Source organism: Dromiciops gliroides, chromosome 3 (genome assembly GCF_019393635.1).
Source record: "Dromiciops gliroides isolate mDroGli1 chromosome 3, mDroGli1.pri, whole genome shotgun sequence".
NCBI lineage: Eukaryota > Metazoa > Chordata > Mammalia > Microbiotheria > Microbiotheriidae > Dromiciops > Dromiciops gliroides.
In genome coordinates, this window is record NC_057863.1 from 335,987,179 (window position 1) to 336,008,813 (window position 21,635).

Consider the following 21,635-nt stretch of genomic DNA (forward strand, 5'->3'; position numbering starts at 1 on the left):
TCCTGTGACTTTTAACATCTTTCTTTCCTCTCTTGATGACCCATTTTCAGTTCTTTTTCCCCACTGTAAAGGAAGAGAGAATGTTATGTGAAATACTTTGTAACCCTAACATACTATACATCAACTAAGATCATTCATGTTTATGGCACTTCGCTTTGTAACATACTTTCCATGTTTTGACTCACAAAAGCCTTACAATGACCCTGGGTGAAAGGTACTAGATCTATATGATGATATCCCCTCCCCATCTTACAGAAGGGGAAACTGATGTACAAAGAGGGTAAGAGATTTGCTCATGGTCACACATCTTAGTTTTGGAGACAGAATCTAGTTTTGCTAGTTCAGAGACCTTATATCGCTAAAGTGTTCTCTATTAGAATGTCTCCTGTGTTTTCCCTCCCAAGGGATCTATCTATTGTCAACCTCCCAAGCATTCTCTAATCATATCGTATATTAGATCGGTAACCTCGAGAATTCTGGCACCCTTTGCCAACTGTTTATTATAACAATTAGTAGAAGCAGTTAGGTGACACAATAGAGTGCTGGGACTGGAGTCATTTGGGTACACGCAGACACTTTTGCCTCAGTTTCCTCAACTGTAAAATAGAGATAATAACAGCATCTACCTTCCAGGGTTGTTGTGAGGATCAAATGATATAATAATTGTAAAGCACTTAGCACAGTGCCTGGCACAAGCTAGGTGTTTAAAAAATGCTTATTCTCTACCCCTTGTCCTTATAAGGCTCCATTATAACACTAAATGTCCTTGAATCTCTTCTTTATTCTTTCCATCAATACACATGGACATAGAACAGGGATTAATATGCCCAATTGGCAGATGAAGATACTGAGGTACAGTGTTCAAATCTTCCTTAGTTTAAAAAAAAAAAAAGCAAGAAAATCTAAATCAAGCAACTGGATTTACCCTCTGTATCTGGAAATGGCCTGATAAGATTAGTACTTTTGTAGTATTTGTAGTTGACTGCACGCTCCTTTCAAGAAATAGGATGATATAAAACACACTGAACACTCAATTAAGCAAATATAGATTATCTTTGGCAAATGTTTGATCCCAAGCAGGCTTTTCCTTCCCAGAAGAGGTGGGGAGAGGGAGAAGGAGAGGGAGAGGGAGAGGGAGAGGGAGAGGGAGAGGGAGAGGGAGAGGGAGAGGGAGAGGGAGAGGGAGAGGGAGAGGGAGAGGGAGAGGGAGAGGGAGAGGGAGAGGGAGAGGGAGAGGGAGAGGGAGAGGGAGAGAGAGAGAGAGAGAGGGAGAGAGAGAGGGAGAGAGAGGGGGAGAGAGAGAGAGAGAGGGAGAGAGAGGGGGGGAGAGAGAGAGGGAGGGAGAGAGAGGGAGAGAGAGGGAGAGAGAGAGAGGGAGAGAGAGAGGGAGAGAGAGGGGGAGAGAGAGAGTGTGTCCAGGAGGACAAAACCAGGAAGCAAACAGCATGTTTTTGCAAGCTGTAAACAACGGAAGTTAATGGTTTCTTGTACATTTTTTATTCTTGTTTGGTATTTGAATGTTTGTTCTTGTTGCTGGCTATGTGTTTGGAAGAATAAAAATAAAGAGGAAAGTCAAGAGAGGGGAAAATGTCCTTTAGCCGCCCATTCCCGCCGAACCTTACCTTCCCTTCAAACCTGGCTGTGCTACCTTCAGGGACACAGAGGTTCCTGGGGGGCAGGGTGAAGGTGGGGGCCTCATTTAAGGAGGAGGAGCTGAATCCCGAAGGTCGAGCATTAAGAGAACCTTTGGAAATGTGGGTTGAAGCAACTAGTTTCACGTCTCCCATGGTCTTGGCTGTAAAAGAGAGAGAGGGAAGAAGAGTGAGACACACACACACACACACACCTTTTCTGCCCATCCCAGCCCCCCACCCCCTGCTCCTGGCCTACATCTCAGCTCTCAGTGGCATACTCAGCAATAGCACAAGAGCACTCTTCCTCAGCGTTGTAAATGTGAGGACTTCAAGGACTCATTATCCTGATCTGGTTCCCACCCAATACCCATGACACACTTTGGAGCTCATACCCAAGGAATAGAGAAGGCTCCATGGTCCTTCAGATACACAGGCCTCAAACCTCTGCTGTTTGCCTGTTGTGACCCGAGGAGCCCCTGGTCTCTGAAAGATCCAAGAGGATTCTCTACCTCTTCCTTTGTTCTCTTCCTCTAAGAAAAGAGGCCCCCTTGGGGATGCTGACAAAGATTCTGTATGCTTTTCATAGCATTTTCAAGACATTCAATAAGCCTGTAAATGCTTACTAAACCATAAAGGAGCAGAGTCGTGGACTGGACACTTGAGATGACTGAATCAACCAACGAGTATTTAAGTGACTACAGGATGCCCATACAGCACCAGTAATTGGGGATGCCAGTATAAAAATGAAAAAAACAACAACCCTGCTCTCAAGGAGTTTACATCTTAATAGGAGAGATAAATATGTAGATAACAAATATAAAGTGAACAAACAAAAATATAGAAATTAAATCAATAAACGCAAGGTAGTCTGGGAGTGAGAACACTAGTTGGGCAAAGCAGGAAAGGCTCATGAGCTTCATCTTTAAGGAAGACAGAGGTGAGGAGGAAGTACCTTCCAGGAATGTGGGATGGCCACTGGAAAGGCAAAACTGGAAGATGGCATGTACTCTGTGAGATGAAAATTGTTCCTCAGCTCCTGGGAATTTTCTAGTCCAATGGTTCTCAAGATTTTTGGTTTCAGGACCTTTATGCCCTCTTAAAAATGACTGAAGACCTGAAAAGGCTGTTACATTTGTTTTATCTATTGATATTTCCTGTATTAGACATTTAAACCAATAAAAATTTAAATATGTATTCTTTTAAAAATAACAAGAGGGGGGCAGCTAGGTGGCGCAGTGGATAAAGCACTGGCCCTGGATTCAGGAGGACCTGAGTTCAAATCCGGCCTCAGACATTTGACACTTACTAGTTGTGTGACCTTGGGCAAGTCACTTAACCCCCATTGCCCCACAAAAAAAGAAAAAACAAAAAAACAAACAAAAAAAAAATAATAACAAGAGGGCAGCTAGGTGGTGCAGTGGATAAAGCACCGGTCCTGGATTCGGGAGGACCTGAGTTCAAATCCAGCCTCAGACACTTGACACTAGCTGTGTGACCCTGGGCAAGTCACTTAATCCTCATTGGCCCACGAAAGAAAGAAAGAAAGAAAGAAAGAAAGAAAGAAAGAAAGAAAGAAAGAAAGAAAGAAAGAAAGAAAGAAAGAAAGAAAGAAAGAAAGAAAGAAAGAATATGTTAAAAGGAATAACATGGTTTTTATGAAAAAAGCAACCTATATTTTCCAAAACAAACAAACAAAAATTATTAGAAGAGTAACACAGTTTTACATGTTTTTGCAAATCTCTTTAATGTCCAGCCTAATAGAAGACAGCTGGATTCCCATATCTATTTCTGCATTCAATCTGTTGTGCAATGTTACTTTGGTTGAAGTATATGAAGAAAATCCAGCTTCACACAAATATGTCGTGGGAGAAGGGAGGAATATTTTCACAAGCAAATAATGTATTTGTATTATTAAGAAAATAATTTTGACATTGTAGATCACCTGAATGAGTCTTGAGGACCTCCCCCCCAGGATCTGTGGGCCACACTGTGAGAATCACTATTATAATTCAACAAAAAGGAGAGAATACAGACTGCTGAAAGTCAGAGGAGGCCAGGGCTGATATGGTAGGGCTTCCTGAAGGATATTCAATTCATAAGATTATGGAATCAGAGTATATTCATTAAGGATTTATTAAACTCCTTATGTGCAAGAAAACACTGTGCTAGGTACTGGGGATCTTAAATATCTCTCTCCCTACCCATATATATCTATCTCTTGATCTCTCTCTCTACACACACACACACACACACACAAAATAAACAAACCAAAAAAAACCCAGTCTCTCTCCGCATGGAGATTGGGGTGGTGCGACATGTACACAAATACATGAACACAAACCAGATCCAACCTCCCTCATCTTGCTGATGAGGACACTGTGGGCCAACGAGGATAAGTAAAGCATAAGGTCACACAACTAACAAGTAACACAGGGGCAGCTAGGTGGGAGGCAGCTAGGTGGTGCAGTGGATAAAGCACCAGCCCTGGATTCAGGAGGACCTAAGTTAAAATGTAGCTTCAGACACTTGAAACTTACTAGCTGTGTGACCCTGGGAAAGTCACTTAACCCCTCATTGACCCATAAAAAGCAAAACAAAAACAAAAAAGACAAGTAACAGAAGAAGTTGAATTCATATACTCTGACCCAAAACCTAGTGTCCTTTTCAAGATAATTTGATGCCTCTTCTCTTTGGCTATATTTTGTAGAAGGCCCATAAGTAGCAAAGGCTTTCTATAGGAAATAGCAGCTAAAGCAAGCCTTGGAGGAAGGAAAGGATTCTAAGAAGCAGAAGTACATTCTAGGCCTATACAATGACATGAAGGCCAAGTCCGAGGAAGATTGAGCATGTCATTTGGTTGGAACATAGCAGAATGACTCAAAAGGAATAATAAAAAATAAGTGTAGAAGAACAATTCTGAATGGAGGAAAGGCAAAAAATAAAATGGTTTGTTGAAATAGGGGGAGCATATATGAGATTGGTTTGGGTCAGGCTTCAGCAATAAGCACATGTGTGTGTGTGTGTCTGAAAGAGAGTGGGACCCAGGCCTTCCCCACGCATGCTTCATGGGATGTCTACTGTTACACAAACTTAGAGAATAATGTATAAAGGCAAGATGGGATCATACAAGTTACACATGGATGATGGCAATCTTGGCTGGAGCACTAGGGCTGTGTGGGCAAGTAATAGGTGGTTGATAGAATGTTTCGCATTTTCATAATTTAGACTGGAATATCAATGACTAAGTACAGCTATGGCTCTATAAACCTAGCATATCGATAGCTATTAGGTTGTTATGCCTGCAAATTAAGCACACTGCTACCAAGAGAAGAGATTATTTTCTCATGATCTTAATGAAAAAGCTCCACAAAAATAATAGCTTTCAAAGGGAGTGATTATCATAGTCCTATAGAGAACATCGGACTCAGGATATATTGGTAAGGATGCAACCCTCTTTTCAAGGAAATAAGCAATTCTTAAGCACTTACTACATACAGGATCTGTGCTAAACTTAAGGGACACAAAGGAAAATTAAAAACAAAACAAAAACATTATAATAGGGAAAACATCATCAGTCAATAAATACTCATTAAACACCTACTGTGTGCACTGTGCTAAACCCTAAAGATACAAAGAAAAAAAATTTTGTTAAGTCTCTACCCTCAAGGAGCTTACCCTGTCCTAGAGAAAAATATATATAAAATCATATGCAGTCATTCAGTCATAAAAAGCACCTACTAAGTGCTAGGCCCCTGTGCTAAACCCTGAAGATACAAAGAAAGGTATTTTTAAAGTCTCTGCCCTTGAGGAGTTTACCCTGTAGTGGGGAAAACTACATATAGAAACAATATGTAGGCCTCTGATGTGTATTTAACTGTTTTCTATTAAAAATGGAATTTTGCTAAATTAGCAAACATAGTTATAGGTATAAAGGTATATGTGTGTAGATATGTTGCGTGTGTGTATATATACATACACACACATATGATATCCATATATGTATTGCAAACAGATGTATATATCTATATATGTAGAGATGTTATGCAATTTAAAGAAATATCAACACCTAAGTACTATGGTATCTTTTTAAAGTTTAGTTTAGTCTAACCTTAGTTCAATATTTGACTATGTAAGGCCAAATCCTTCCTTTTTTGGTTGTCTGCCATACTAGTCAGATTCACCAAGTGTTCAAGTTTTACCTTTTGACTGGTAATAGATTCCTAGCCAGAGCTTAGCTGTCTCACTATTTAACTGTCTCTATCTCTTTGCACAAAGGATTAGCCTCATTCCCCCAAGGGGTAGGGGTATTTTTTAAACAATAAGAGAATAACATCTGTCTTTCAAAAAGAGAGGGCCTCCTCTTTTTTCACCCCCTCCCTCCTCCCATATGAAATCTGGTTGCTAGGTGTTTCATGGCTAATCACCTGCATCCACATAGATTGGTCTCATGGGTATACTATAGCAGGTATTCTGAAGCACTTCTACTTTAACACTCAGTGCCTACTAATACTGTTAGGTACTGGGAAAAATAGAAGACTTAAGTAAGACACAGTCCTTTACCCTCATGGAACTTAAGAGTACATAGTGGGGCAGCTAGGTGGTGCAATGGATAAGGCCCTGGCCCTGGATTCAAGAGGACCTGAGTTCAAATCCAGCCTCAGACACTTGACACATACTAGCTGTGTGACCTTGGCCAAGTCACTTAACCTTCATTGCTCCGCAAAAAAAAAAAAAGAGTACATAGCATTGGGATAAGATGCAAACACACACACGTCTGTAACACACAGCATTATGTGGTAAGGGAATAAGAGATCTAGGAAAGAAAGAACCATTTGAAGTCATAGGAAGACCACTTAGAAGAACTAGAGTTGGAAGAGATATCTGTGACCTCAGAGGTCTTCTAGGCTCCATGTCTCAGAGTAGGAATCTCCTCTCCTACCTCTTCAATGATTGCTTATGAGCCTCTGACTAAAGATGTGAAGGGATGGGGAATCCTTTACTTCTGCAAGCAACCCATTCCACTCTGGGTGGGCTCTATTTTTTTAAGCACATATTTCTTTATATTAAGCCAAAATCTGCCTCAATGCAAATTCTACACACTGATCCCATTCCTGCTCTGTAGGGCCAAACTGAAAAAGTCAGTGTCAATTATGGCAACTCATTATGCTAGGTGCTGCAGATGCAAAAACATTTTTTTTAATGCACTGCTAAATTTATTATGTATTTTTGGGGGGCAGGGCAATGGGGGTTAAGTGACTTGCCCAAGGTCACACAGCTAGTAAGTGTCAAGTGTCTGAGGCTGCATTTGAACTCAGGTCCTCTTGAATCCAGGGCCGGTGCTTTATCCATTGTGCCACCTAGCTGCCCCTATATTATATACATATATATATATTTAGTGAGGCAATTGGGGTTAAGTGACTTTCCCAGGGTCACACAGCTAGTAAGGGCTAAGTGTCTGAGGCTGGATTTGAACTCAGGAACTCCTGACTCCAGGGCCGGTGATCTATCCACTGCGCCACCTAGCTGCCCCTGAACAGCATGATTTTTTTGTTTTGGTTTGGTTTTTGCAGGGCAATGAGGGTTAAGTGACTTGCCCAGGGTCACACAGCTAGTAAGTGTCAAATGGCTGAGTCTGGATTTGAACTCAGGTCCTCCTGAATCCAGGGCCAGTGCTTTATCCACTGCACCACCTCCTATTATATATTTTTACAAAGCTATCTGAGAGAGATTGATGGTTTTCACTTGTTTTTTTGTCAATGAAAATGATCATGTTTGCTGATGGTTTTCACGTTTGGAACAATAAGAAGAAAATCAAAATAAAGAAAAACTATGCATTAGAAAGACCAAGATGACTGTCTCCATGCCACAAACACACACACACAGTATATATATTTGTTGTCATTCAGTTATTTTTCAGGTGTGTTCGACTGTTACCCCATTTGGGGGTTCCTTTTCTTTCTTTATTATTTTGATAATAAACATTTTATTTAAAATTTTGAGTTCCAAATTCTACCCCTCTTCCTCTCCCTCCCCAACAATTATTATGTTTTTTTAAATTCTGGAGGGGGTGGGGGGAGCTAGGTGGTGCATTGGATAAAGCAATGGTCCTGGATGCAGGAGAACCTGAGTTCAAATCTGACCTCAGACACTTAACACTTACTATCTCTGTGACACTGGGCAAGTCACTTAACCCTCATTACCCTGCAAAACAACCAACAAAACAAAACCAAAACAAAACAAAACTGCAGTTTCTACTCTCAATGAACCAACTTTCCTCTCTCCCTTCCTTTTCCCTCTCCCTATCATTCTTCTCCCTTTCCCTTCTTTCCTTCTCCCTCCCTCTTTCTTTCTTTCCTTCCTTCCTTCCTTCTTTCTTTTCCCACCCTATTTATGACCTTGGGCAGTTTGCCCATTTGTAGGCAGCTTGATGCCTCCCCAAGCCAGGGGTTCATGAAATCGTGCCAGACTTGGTGCAGACAACAGGTATAGTAATCAGCTGACATCCTACCAGCTACATGCCAGGCCAGAAGGGTCTTCATTTTTATGCCTGTTTACCTTCAGAACCCTTAAAAGGGAACTTTCTTGATGAACAGGAGGAGTTCAGAGAGACCTAGAAGGACTTACATGAGCGAGATGAGCAGAACCAGGAGAACACTGTACACAGTAACAGCAGCATTGTGTAATGATCAACTGTAACAGACTTGGTTCTTCTCAGCAGTGCAATGATCCAAAACAATTCCAAAGAACTTATGATAGAAAATGTTCTCCACATCCAGAAAAAAGAACTTTGGATTCTGAATGCAGATTGAACCATACTGCTTCTACTTTTTTTTGGAGGTTTTCCCCTTTTGTTCATTCTTCTTTCACAATATGACTAATGCAGAAATATGTTTAATGTAATTGTACATATATAACCTATATAAGATTGCTTTCTGTCTTGGAGAGACAAATGTTGAAAACTATCTTTACACATAACTGGAAAATAATAAAATAGTTTTATGATTTTAAAAAGAAAAGAAAACACACAACCCACACATTTAAGCAGATTTTTCCCCCTGGAGTGAACTACAGAAGACTAAAAGAATTGAAGGACAACTGCTAGTAAGTGGCAGAATTATAGTATCATAGCATCAAATATAAAATCCCCTGTTTGGTTTTTAAAGCCCTTCACAATGAACTCTTTCCTCCCCTTCTGGTCTTCTTACATTTTAAACCCAGCCTGACATTAGCCTTCTTGCTATTTCTGATACCCAACACTCCAATTCTTTTAACTAGCTGTCCTTCAGGTCTGGACTGCTCTCAGTTCTCATCTCCACCTCATGGCTTCCTTCAAGCTTCTCCTCAAAACCCACCTTTGGAAGGGGGCATTTCCCAGTCTCTCTTTTGTCCATTACCCCTGCCCCACCCAAGCTAGCACCTGGTCTCTGAGGTTACCTCCCACTTACACTGTAAACCTTGTGTGTAAATAGTTGTTTTCTTCGCCTTCAAAGATGAGCTCCTTGAAGTCAGGGACCTATTTGTGCCTCAGCACAATGCCTGATACACATGATAGGTGTTGACTGACAGTCTTGGTTCTGAGATGATGTTTCAGGGAAGGAGACACTCTACTAGATTCTCAGGAAATTAATATACTGCTTAGGCCAGCACAGTATGCTTATCTTGTCAAATACCTTACCTCCAAGAAGCCATATCCTCTCTTTAAGCCCAGAGCTCTTCCTATTCTTTAAGTCCCTTATGGTGTAATAGAAAGGGCATTGGACTATGACTCAAGATACCTGGATTGAAGTTTCAGTCTCTGTCTTAGACTCATGTGTCTGTCACTTAGCTTCTCAGAGACCCAGTTTCCCCATACAAAAAAAAATAAGGATTATGTGTATATATGTATGTATGTATACACACACATACACACATACCTCTCACTGGGCTATTATGAGGAAAATGATTTGTAAACTGTCAAGTGGTATAAAAGTATGATGTAGGGGCCGCAAGGTGGTGCAGCGGATGGAGCACTGGCCCTGGATTCAGGAGTGCCTGGGTTCAAATCCGGCCTCAGACACTTAACATTTGCTAGCTGTGTGACCCTGGGCAAGTCACTTAACCCCAACTGCCTCACTAAAAAGAAAAATTAAATTAAAAAAAAAAAGTATGATGTAGTCTCATTATAGGGATCTTTGGCCTGAATATTGACTTAGAAAAACACATATCAACATTATCTATGTTAAGTGGTACAGTGGATAGAATACCACCTTGGAGTCAGGAAGACTCATCTTCATGAGTTCAATTCTGGCCTTAGACACTTACTAGCTGTGTGACCCTAGGCAAGTCACTTCACCCTATTTGCCTCAGTTTACTCCTCTGTAAAATGAGCTAGGGAAGGAAATGGCAAACCACTCCATTATCTTGGCCAAGAAAGCCCCAAAGAGGGTATGAAGACTTGGACATGATTGAAATGACTGTCAAAAAAGGCTCCATTAAAAAAAAAAAAAAAAAAGAAAGTTTTCCCACGGGGCCAAAATGACCGGAGTTAAAAAACTGTAGGTTAGTAAAATGTGCCATGCATGAGTAAGCAGAAAATGCTACATAATGGATAGAGAGAAGACTCCATTTCACCATTAACATATTGCCAATTGCACCACCCCCCAATAAAAGGGGAAAATAAAATCTATTCACTGTGCCGGGGCACACAGGGAATGCAATGAAATATAGGATAGTCTCTGACCTCCAGAATCTTAGCATCTAGTTCAAGTTAAGCTATACACACATGAAAAGATAACATAAGGCAAGAGTTATGACTGTCTGATGAGTAGTAGAGATAACAAGCACTATCTGAGTTCAAAGCTCAAATCACTGCAGGGAAGGGTGGTCAGGGAAAATTTTATAGGGAAGGTAGGATTGGAGCTGATCCTTGAAGAAGGAGCTGCATAGACAGCATGGCCAAGCCAGGAAGCCATCAAACATGTTTTGGGGATCTCTGAACAGCCCAGTTTGGGTGGGCCAGAGAGTATGCTTGCATGTAGTATACTAGGTACTTCATTAATGTTTGCAGCACCAAATTAAGCTAAGGATGCAAAGATAAGGGAGTGGCTGATTGTTGTGGGTTTTGAAAGCCAGACTTGGAAGTTTGAATTTTAGGCTGTAGGCAATGCAAAGGTATGTAAATGATTAAGCAAGAGAATAACATAAGAAAAAGGGTGTTTTCAGAAGATTAAACTTGGGGGTGAGGAGGGAGCAAGATGAAGTGTAGCCTAAATGGATCTGGAGCATATATTGTATAGTACTTAAAGGCAGTTCAGGACTGGCCCCCGGACAGTTACTATAGACAAGGTGCTTCATTTCCCTAAACCTCAGCTTTTGTTATTTAGTCATTTCAGTCATGTCTGACTCCTTCATGACCTCACTTTGGGTTTTTTTAATGTAAACTGTTCTTTATTTCTTTTTTTAAATAATATTTTATTTTTCCCTAGTTACCTGTAAAAACCATTTTTAAATCTGTTGTTTTCTTTTTAAGTTTTGATTTCCCACATCTATCCCTCCCTCTCTTCCCTCGACCTCTCTAACATTGTAAGCAATCTGATATAGGTTATACACGTACAATCATGTAAAATGTTTTCATATTAGTCATTTTGTACTAGAAAACTCAAGAAGAAAGAAAAAAGGAAGGAAAGAAGTATGGGGGCCAAATTTAATACAGGGAGAGTTAATTGAGTGGCTCACCGTAATATTGGGGTCCTGGAAATAATGAGGGACCTCTAGGTCCAAAGCTCCCTCCCCTCTGAACTGCCTTTTTAGATATTTCTCCCAGGCCAATAAGAAAGGAGCCTAACAGCTTCTTTTCCACAAACATATCAGGTTTTATTAATGGGAATAAAATAAACAGCAAAGGTGAAATGAATAAAATCAAAGACAAGGGAATATGGAAAAAGAAATATGGATAATCCTCCTAAGTCTATACAATCCCCAAACTCACTTCCAGTTCAGCTAATTCAAAAGATGAGGGCTTGTATGTTAACTTTCCACCTAGGGTCCATAGCTTCAATGGAAAACGGCCAAGGCCCACAGGACCAAAACTGCTAAGAAAGAACCTCTTTCTCATCTGCTACTGCAGCTCACATCACCAGAAAGAAGGTCACTCCAGAAGAGACTGAGCTCCCCTCAGTGAGCATTTACTCTCCCTCCCCCAAAAGGGGAGGTCCTTCAAAACTGTCTGAGTTCAGATGACAAGACATCAGTTCTTTCTCTGGAAGTAGGTAGCATTTTGTATTAGACCTTTGAAATTGTCTTGGATCATTATATTGCCGAGAATAGTTAAGTCATTCATAAGTCTTTATCATACAATATTGCTGTTACTGTATACAGTGTTCTCCTGGTTCTGTTCACTTTGCATTAGTTGATGTAAGTCTTTCCAGTATTTTCTGAAATCATTCTGCATGTCATTTCTTATAGCACAATAATATTCCATTACAATCAGATACCACAACTTGTTCAGCCATGCCCCAATTGATGAGCACCCTTTAATTTCCAATTCAAAGCCACCAAAAAAAGAGCTGCTACAAAATATTTTTGTATATGTGAATCTTTTTCCTTTTTCTTTCTGGGATACAGACCTAGTAGTGATATTGCTGGGTCAAAGGGTTTATACAGTTTTATAGCCCTTTGGACAGTTATTTTGGGGTTTTCTTGGCATAGATACTGGAGTGGTTTGCCATTTCCTTCTCCAGCTCATTTTACAGATGAGGAAACTGAGGAAAACAGAATTAAGTGACACACTCCAGGATCACACAGCTAGTAAATGTGTAAGTACAGATTTAAACTCTGGAAGACTTCCTGAATTCAGCCCTGGCACTCTACACACTGAGCTACATTGGTCCCCTATATTAGGTGCTTATTGAATTTGTGTTCAATAATAGACTAAAATGACCAGCAGGCAATAGAAAACTCAGGCCTAGAGTCCAGGACAAAAGTCATAGCTGGACTTGGGAACCATCCATATAAAAGGGAATTTAGAAGTCATAGCAATAGATGATCAATCACCAGGGGAGACACTCTAGAACTTGGGCTCTAAATCTTTTGTGTGTCATGGACCCCTTTGGCAGTCTAGTGAAGTTTCTGGACTTGTTTTCACAATGTTTTTAAATACATAAGATGAAATACAGTTGATTAAAAGGGAAAGCACTTATAAAGAAATAATTGCCTATATATAGGCTATATATTCATAGTATATGATGTATTTATATTATAAATCATTATATATAGTACACACACACACATATATATATTGAATAAGGGTTCTTAACTAGGAGGCTATGAACATATCATACACTCTATATGCATTTATTTACATATAACCTATACTCAGGTTTCTCTTCTATCTTCCCCTGGTAAATGCAGATGCTCCCCAAGGTTTATTCCTCGGTCCTTTATTCTCTCAAGAGTAGTGGTGCTTAACCACTATGAACATATACAGTTAATCCTCATTGTTTGTGGATTCCATATTTGTGAATTCACCTGCTCGCTAAAATTTACTTGCAACCCCCAAATCAATAATTGCAGTTCTTTCACAATCATCCATAGACAAGTACAGAGTTGTGAAAAATTTGAATCACAGTGCTTTCACAATCATTTGCAAACATGTGAAGAATGGCAAACAATTTGGGGTCACCTGATATGCATGTTCCCAGCTGAAGTCAAACAAGGAGATGCTCTTTTTTGTTTCATCTCTCATGCTTATTTTTTATTATAATTTTTCCCAATTACATGTAAAAACAATTTAAACATTCAGATTTAAAAATTTTCAATTCCAGGGGCAACTAGGTGGTGCAGTGGATAAAGCACGGGCCCTGGATTCAGGAGTACCTGGGTTCAAGTCTGGCCTCAGACACTTGACACTTACCAGCTGTGTGACCCTGGGCAAGTCACTTAACCCCCATTACTCTGCCCCCCCCCAAAAAATTTCAATTCCAAATTCGTTCCCTTCCTCCCTTCTCTCCCCACTCCTTGAGAAGGCAAACAATTTGCTATGGTCACCTCTCATACTGTAAAACAGTGTCGGGGCAGCTAGGTGGCGCATTGGATAAAACACCGGCATTGGATTGAGGAGGACCTGAGTTCAAATCTGACCTCAGACACTTGACATTTCTTATAGCACAATAATATTCCATTACAATCAGATACCACAACTTGTTCAGCCATGCCCCAATTGATGAGCACCCTTTAATTTCCAATTCAAAGCCACCAAAAAAAGAGCTGCTACAAAATATTTTTGTATATGTGAATCCTTTTCCTTTTTCTTCCTGGGATACAGACTGATTACTAGCTGTGTGACCCTGGGCAAGTCACTTAACCCCTCATTGCCCTGCTCAAAACAAAAAAAACAAAAAAAAAGTGTCCTTTTTGCAATCTATTTGGTGCCATGTTTTTCATATTTTTGTGCTTTTTGTCATGACTTCATTCTTTAAAATGGCCACCAAAAACAGAGCCAAAGTGTTGTATAGTGTTCCTAAACACAAGATGGCTGTACTGTATCTAACAAAGAAAATAAATGTGAGATAAACTTTGTTCAGACATAACTTATAGTGCTGTTGGCTGTGAGTTCAATGTTAATGAATCAACAATATGGTACATCCAGGAAAAGAATGAAATTTGCCAATATGTCTGTACATGTGGCAGCTCTGGGAAGTGCTAGTGAATATTGTGACCAGTATCCCCCAGGAACCAAACCGTGTATTTCCCCCAGAAGCAAAAGTTAACTATGTTAATACAGCGCTTGTAGGGGCTTTATAGAACATGTCTAATGTGAATGACAAGAATCAGCTAGCTGTACATATGCACATAATTTAGAAATCATATAATTATATATCATAATATGTATTTTATGTACATGTTCATGGATCCTTGGTTCTGAACCTCTACTACATATTTTATATGTACACATATATGTGTACACAATATTTTATATGTACATACACATGTGTATATATAAAACATTGTACATGCCTGTGTATGTGTGCCTATACATATACGCACATATACATATGGGTAGTATGTTTATATGATGCATAAATATATAATATGTGTACACATATAAAATACGTACTAGATTTCTGAGCCAGGATCCATGACACACATATTGTATGCCTAAATATATTCCATGTAAGTATATAATACATACGTGTAGGTACACATTCACATGCTTGTGCAAATGTGTGTGATATATTCTATGTAGATTTATTCTATATACATGTGCATATGCACACATGTATGATTCGTGGATCCTTGGTTAAGAAAATCTACTACATATTTTGCACAAAATAATATAAATATATTATACATATGCATATACACAAGTGCATGAACAATGCATGTGTGTACAAGCATATAGGCTTCTTTGCATATATAGCATGTATGTGCATGACTGTGCATGTGTGTGCATGTATGTGTGAATTGTACACACATGAAATCATCTCTAGTTAAGAACTCTTACTATAGAGAAAGGAACAGAAGAATTGGGGTGGGAAAGATAAACATACATATATAGTATATTAATAATAATAATATTTATATATAACATAAATATGTATATATTTATGGACCTCTGGTTAAGAAACTCTACTCTAGAGAGAAGAACAGAGGACTTAAAACCAAAGACCTTTTTAATGAGAGAGCTAGAAGAGGAATATACAAAAACCCTTACTCTTTAGAAATCATTTCGTCTAGGAATTTGCTGTGCACCTTCCACTTGTCAGCTGAAGCTGGTGGATCACTTGAGCATGGAAATTTTAGCTGTAGTAAGGCTAAACCAAAGTGGTGTCTGTACTAAGAATGGTACCAATATGGTGAGCCCCTGGGAATTTGGGATAGGGGAGGCACCTCCAGGTTGCCTAAGGAGAGGCAAACCCCACTCAAGTCAGAAACAGGGTAGGTCAAAGCTTCTATGATGAGTGGTGACATAGGGGAGAGGGAAGGGAAGACAAGACAGAGGAGAGGGGAAGAGGAGAATTTATTTCAAAGAAAACTCAACTAACTTCGAAACATAGAGCACACTGACAGTTAATTTCATTGACTGAAGGCTACAGTATCTGGCTGGTGGGTAAGAAGGCTAAGTCCCATTCAGTCAGTACAAAAAGGAATCAGATTTCAGGTCCATTCACATCAACAGGCTCCGTCTAGGATTCTCATGGCAGCATCTAAGGGACAATGGGTAAATCATTATCATGGGTGGCACAAAGAGGTGCCAGGACTGTTTGTCCACATGGAATTCAGGGCTGGCAAGTACTGCAAGTCAGGGGAACAAGAGGTTGGCAAAAACAGGAATCAGGAATTCAGGCTATGGAACTGGGGCACAAAGTGTCAGGAAATTAGAGTCAGGAATGAACATGATCAGTATCCTGGAGCCAAGAGTCAGAGCAACAAGGATGGGGCACTAGCAATAAAAGAGCAGCTTGGTACAGAGCCAGAGGGTCTTTGTATTCTCTCTGATCATCTGATCAGGACTCAAAGAGGTTTCAGGGTGGATGGGCTTGAGCCTGTGGATGGAGATAAACAGATACATGTGGCAGGAAGAGGGGAACTGAAGAGTAGGAATGGGCAGCATGACAGGTATAACAATAATAGTATTTAATCAAAAAATTCAATAAGCATTTACTAATCACTTATTATTGGAGTCAGGAAGAGGAGTTCAAATCTGACCTCAGACACTTACTAGCTGTGTGACCCTAGGCAAGTTACTTTACCCTGTTTGCATCAGTGTCCTCATCTGTAAAATACACTGGAGAAGGAAATGGCGAACCACTCCAGTATTTTTGCCAAGAACACCCCCAAATGGGATCACTGAAGAGCCAGACACAGATGAAACAACTGAATAACAACAAATTCACTTATTTTATGTATGAGACACTATTCTAGGCAGTTGGGGGGGGGGGAGAAGTAGACACATACACAGAAAGAAATAAAATGGATCCAACCCCAGCCCCAAAGGAGCTTGACACAAATAAGTAAACAGCTAAGTACATACGTGATAATTTAAGGAAGGTGAGAGTAATGGCAATTGGGTGGAGTCAGGAAATGCTTTGTGCAGCATAAGTGCAGCTCTGTGAAAGGACAGGGAATTCTAGAGGTAAAGGTGGAGAGGGAGTGGATATAGGGAGTCTCCAGGTGTGGGGAGACACCCTATATAAAGGCAAGACTGAGACATATGCAGAATGTGTGTGAAGGGTAATAATGTGAAATAAGCCAGTTGAGGTAGGCTGGAGCCAGATTGTGCAGGGTTTTAAATGGCAGGCTGAGGAGTCTGTCTTATTCTAAGGGCAATAGGGAGTTAATGAAGATTCTTGAGCAAGGGACTAGTGACATGGTGAGACCTTAGATTTAGGAAGATTTTTTTTAGCAGCTATGTAGACAGTGGTTTAGAGAAGACAGGAGTACTGTAATAGTCCTGGTGAGAAGACATGAAGACCTAATGAGAATGCTACTACTTTTTCCCACACCTATATTAGCTCATTTGTGTGTCCTCACTACCATGACTATTGTTGTTTGTCCTTCATTCTCGAAGAGGACTATGACATTGGGAGGTGATGACATGACTTATAGTGAATTGGATTTAAGAGAGAGAGCTGTGCAGAGTCACCAGCCTTACTCTCTCCTGCAGAGCCATCGGTGTCCAGGGGTAAAATACATATCAGGACAATTGGAGATGGCCCTGGATGTTTGAGGCAATTGGGGCTAAGTGACTTGCCCAGGTCACACAGCTAGTGTCTGAGGTCAAATTTGAACTCAGGTCTTCCCAACTTCTCCACTGGGTCACCAGTTACCACAACAACCCCCTTGACAGATTACCACAGGGAATTATTTCCCAGAAAGTAACTTCTTATTTGTTCAGACCTAATAGTAGAACAGCTGTCAGTAAACCATGTATGGTGAGGGGAATAACACATTGTTGATCATCACTCAATGTCCCCTACTTTGTATTAATCTTTACCCTCTACTCACATTCATGAAAGCATTCTCCTAAAATAATCCTACCAGTTTTAGTCACTTGAATCACTCTGAAAACCTCAGAGGATTCAGACCTGAAAGGATTATCTAGGTCAATTCCCCTAATTTTACAGTTAAGGAAACTGAGGACCAGAAATGATATGACTTGATGAAGTTCTTGTGGCTATTAAGTAGAACTGGATATAAGTCAATCCTATGATCCAAAGCAATTCCATTTCTAGTCTACCATATGACCTTATTCTTAACAGTTGTATGTGTAAAATTAGACAGATATTACTTGAATGGTTCTTTCCCCATCATCAGTGTTGTCTTTCAATGTCAATGCCTTGTGTTTATTTACTCTGAGTTTTGCCCATATCCCCAATTGAACTGAGTCCCCCAAGGGGAAAAATGGGTCTTTTCCAGTAGAAGGAAAAATAGATGAGAACAGAAACTCAATTCCCATCTCTCCCCCCCCCCCCTAGATTGGGAGCTTCCCAAAGCTAGAGAAGCTCTTTCCTATTAGATTTTTTTTTTTTTTTTTGGTGAGGCAATTGTGGTTAAGTGGCTTGCCCAGGGTCATACAGCTACTTAGTGTCAAGTAAGTGTCTGAGGTTGGATTTGAACTCCAGGTACTCCTGAATCCAGGGCTGGTGCTCTATCCACTGTGTCACCTAGCTGCCCCTTTCCTATCATATCTTTACCAATCTTTTTCACTTCAAGACAGTCCTGAAAACTTAGCTCAACATAATTGGACACTCCTTTCCCACTCCTCTCCCCCATCCTCCCACACACCATCCTGTTTCTTCCACAGGTACCACCACCTCCAACTTCCACATTTTCTAATTGAAAAAAAAAAAATCTGTCAGGTCAGAATAAGAAAACCCAGAAGATCTTGACATGCCAAGGACATCTTGAATTTGGAATCTCCTGAAGATAGGAACTTTCCAGTAATATTTCTTCTAGCTTTTGTTTACTGCAGGGTCAGAGGATTGTGCAAAATAATCAGCTATGAAGAAAGCATAAACACAAGAGAGAAAGATGATAAGCCTCTTTGGGAGGGATGGGGCAGGAGGGGCGAGCATCAGGTAAGTCTTCATTAAGGAGGTAGCATTTGAAATGGGGCCAGAAATATGAGCAGGATTGCTATAGACAGAAATGAAGAGGAGAATTTATATCATCTCTCCAAATCCTAGACCCAAGAACACTCTGAGTTCCGTGAGGCCCAGAAAGACCCCACTTTGCCTTGAAAAGTGGATCAAAAGCAACCAGCAACTTCTGGAACAGGAGGATTGGGGGATGGACCTTTCATTGGGGTGAGGGGTGTCAGACCCTAGGAAGGAGTTTGGCCTCAGGTTAGGGAAGGAATAGTGGAGGAAATGTGAGTTCTGGCACTCCAGAAGGAGGTGAGTAGGGAGGGGATAGAGTTACTCAATCATCACATGGATTAGGAATACAGCTCAGTTCCAATTCAGCAGTCACGCCAACCAGCTCCACTCACTCTCAGCCCATCATCTCACCAGCTGTCATTACCAACATAAACAGATTCCATTGGCATTGGCAATCAATGGCCACTGACATTTTTTGAATGCTCAGTTAAAAAAAAAAAAAGAACAGAACAACCATGGCCTCCAGGTCCTTCTTCCTCCTCCTGATGACTTGGGGTCCCCTCTCCTAAGTAAAAGGAGCTGGGGGAATTTCCAAGATAACTTCTATATCAACACTCCCTGAAATCACAATCACACAACTGGAGGAAACTCCTTTGGAACAAAATAAACTGAGATCAAAAGGGCAGCAAGGGGTGAGCGTGGGGGCGGGGGGTGCAGCAAGACAGAGGATGTGGGAAGGGGCAAAAAAGGTCTGAGGGCTCCAGTCCTCTGAGGCAAAAAACTAAGCTATTGTTAGTCCGCGAGGGCAATTTTCCTTGGCAAGAGTATTTATTAATCATCACCAGAAGCAGCATTTAGCAATTGCACTTTAATTTGATTCAAAGCACTTTATTTAAATTATCTCCTGAGTGCAATTAGGGGAAAAGAAAACTTTCAATCTCAGTATTTAACAATTTAATCCTAAAGCAGTCATCATAGACTTCCTACCTTTCGGCATAATGATTTTTTCTTTTTTGGGGGTGGGGGTGGGGAACGACATGTAGAGGTGGGGAGAACACTGAAAAGTCTCTCTTTCCTCTCATTCAGTCAAAAGACACGGGGTAAAGCAGGTTATAAGACAGAACAAGTTTTCTGCTTCTTCCTTTGCTGCCCCAAATAAATACCTTTTAGTTCCCTTATTTCTTAAACACCTTTCTCCGACGACAAGATGCCCCGGAAACCCCTTCCTTAATTCGTACCTGGTCTCGAGCTTCTCTGTCTCTATCGCTTCCCCCTCTCCCTCCAGTCCCCAGTTCTCAGAGCCCGACAGTCGGACTTGAATCCACGAGTGAGTGTGACGATCCCAACAGCTGCAGGACAAAGGGAAGATAGCCCCAACTCTTCCCGTTCCCCTCCCCACCCCCCACGGAATCAATTCCGAAATGCACACAAATCCCTACAAATTCTCACAGTGTGCTCCCTAATCTCTCCTAATCCCGAAGAGAGCCGCCCCAGCTTCGCCTTGCCCCGGCTCACTATTTGGCAAACTCAAGAAATGGCAAAAGCGAAGCGAACGAGCCCCGTAGTAAAGGCGGAGAAACCTTACCCACCCGGCAGCCTCTCCCCGCAGCAGGTTCCATATGAGTCAGGACTCCAGCAGCAGCTTTCCCACTTCACCACTTAATTGCAGTGATTTCCTTTCCAAAGTCCATTCCTGGGAGTCCCGGAGTGAAAGGAGAGCACAGGGAGCAGGAGCTAGCGGTAGCACGGACTGGTCACAGGACTTTAAAAGGCTTTTGTTCTGTCGGGGCTCCCAGATGTTGCAACTGGGCTGCTAACCATTGAGCCAACTTCGCCTGGTTCGGTCGATCTGTTGTTTTAACCCACCCGGCTGGAGTGACCTCTGAAGCCCTCTGCTGCTACGGGCTGGCTAGATTTTCAATGGAGGCCCTGGGGGACCAGAAGTGGAAGCTCACAGGTTGCTACTTGTTTGGAGCTGCAGATTCCAAACTTTGTGTGTGTGTGTGTGTGTGTGTGTGTGTGTGTGTGTGTGTGTGTGTGTGTGTGTGCCTTAGTGGGCTCTGCCCAAAAGAAGGGGAAAAAAGAAGAAGAAACATGCAGAAATGAGAGACTGGGCATCCACATCTGGGCTGGGAACACGACCACAGTCCCTAGCACCCTGGCACATCTGCACTAGGAACAGCATCCCCAGGTCGCTAGGCACGCCTGCCTTATGGGGACAGCTCTGCCCTCACAAGCCAACTCTTCCTAAAGTAGGGACAACGGCGAGTACAGACAGATTACCTACTGTTCTCCTGCAGTCCCCTAAAGGAATCCGGGACCAGACTTGAAGCAGGCTCCTTAGAATTCTGCATATGCCATCCACATGGCCCTAATGGGAGTAAGACCCTATCGAGGCCAGCTCTGGCAGACAGTTAAAGGGGGTTCTTGGTCTGCAGGCTAAGCTACCATACTGGGTGCATTAGTTCTGAGCCCCTAGAGATAAAAGCTGCAAATCAAGGGCTTAATGATCACTATGCAGATGATTTACCAATCTCCATACCCAGCCCTATGCTTTCTCCCCAACTATGGTCAAACATCTTCCATTGGAGATTTCAAAAGACATGTAACCTGAGACTCAACATGTCCAAAAAGGGTTCATTATTTTTGTTCCTGAACCTAGGCTCCTTGCCTGAACTGTCCCCTTTCTGTTACCACCATCACGCTTGTCACTCAGCATTATCCTTGGTTCACTTTTCACTCTCTGTCACCCCACACATCCAATCAGCTTCCAAGCTTTGTCTTTTTTCCTCCACACTGTATCTCTCAAACCCATCCCCTACTCTCTACACACATGACAGACTCCTCATTCAGGCCCTCATTACTTCTCACCTAGACTATTACAGTAACCTCCTCACCTCAAGTTTCTTTCCTTTCTAATCCA

The 21,635-nt window shown here is 41.3% G+C and overlaps 1 protein-coding gene across 3 annotated transcripts in view; it reads right to left on the reverse strand.

Annotated features, from left to right (window-relative positions):
- The window catches only part of MYLK (myosin light chain kinase), a 330,035-nt gene extending 309,568 nt beyond the window's left edge, over positions 1–20,467 (reverse strand). For 2 of the 3 annotated variants that reach the window (XM_043996302.1, XM_043996301.1), the window contains exons 1-2: positions 20,298–20,467; positions 1,623–1,795 (exon numbers count right to left, since the gene is read on the reverse strand). In XM_043996302.1, the coding sequence (XP_043852237.1) occupies positions 1,623–1,795; positions 20,298–20,331 (207 nt within the window). In that variant the 5' untranslated portion in view covers positions 20,332–20,467. The remainder of the gene's footprint in view (positions 1–1,622; positions 1,796–20,297) is intronic. The other variant, XM_043996303.1, reaches the window with a different exon arrangement.
- Between the last annotated feature and the right edge of the window lie 1,168 nt (positions 20,468–21,635).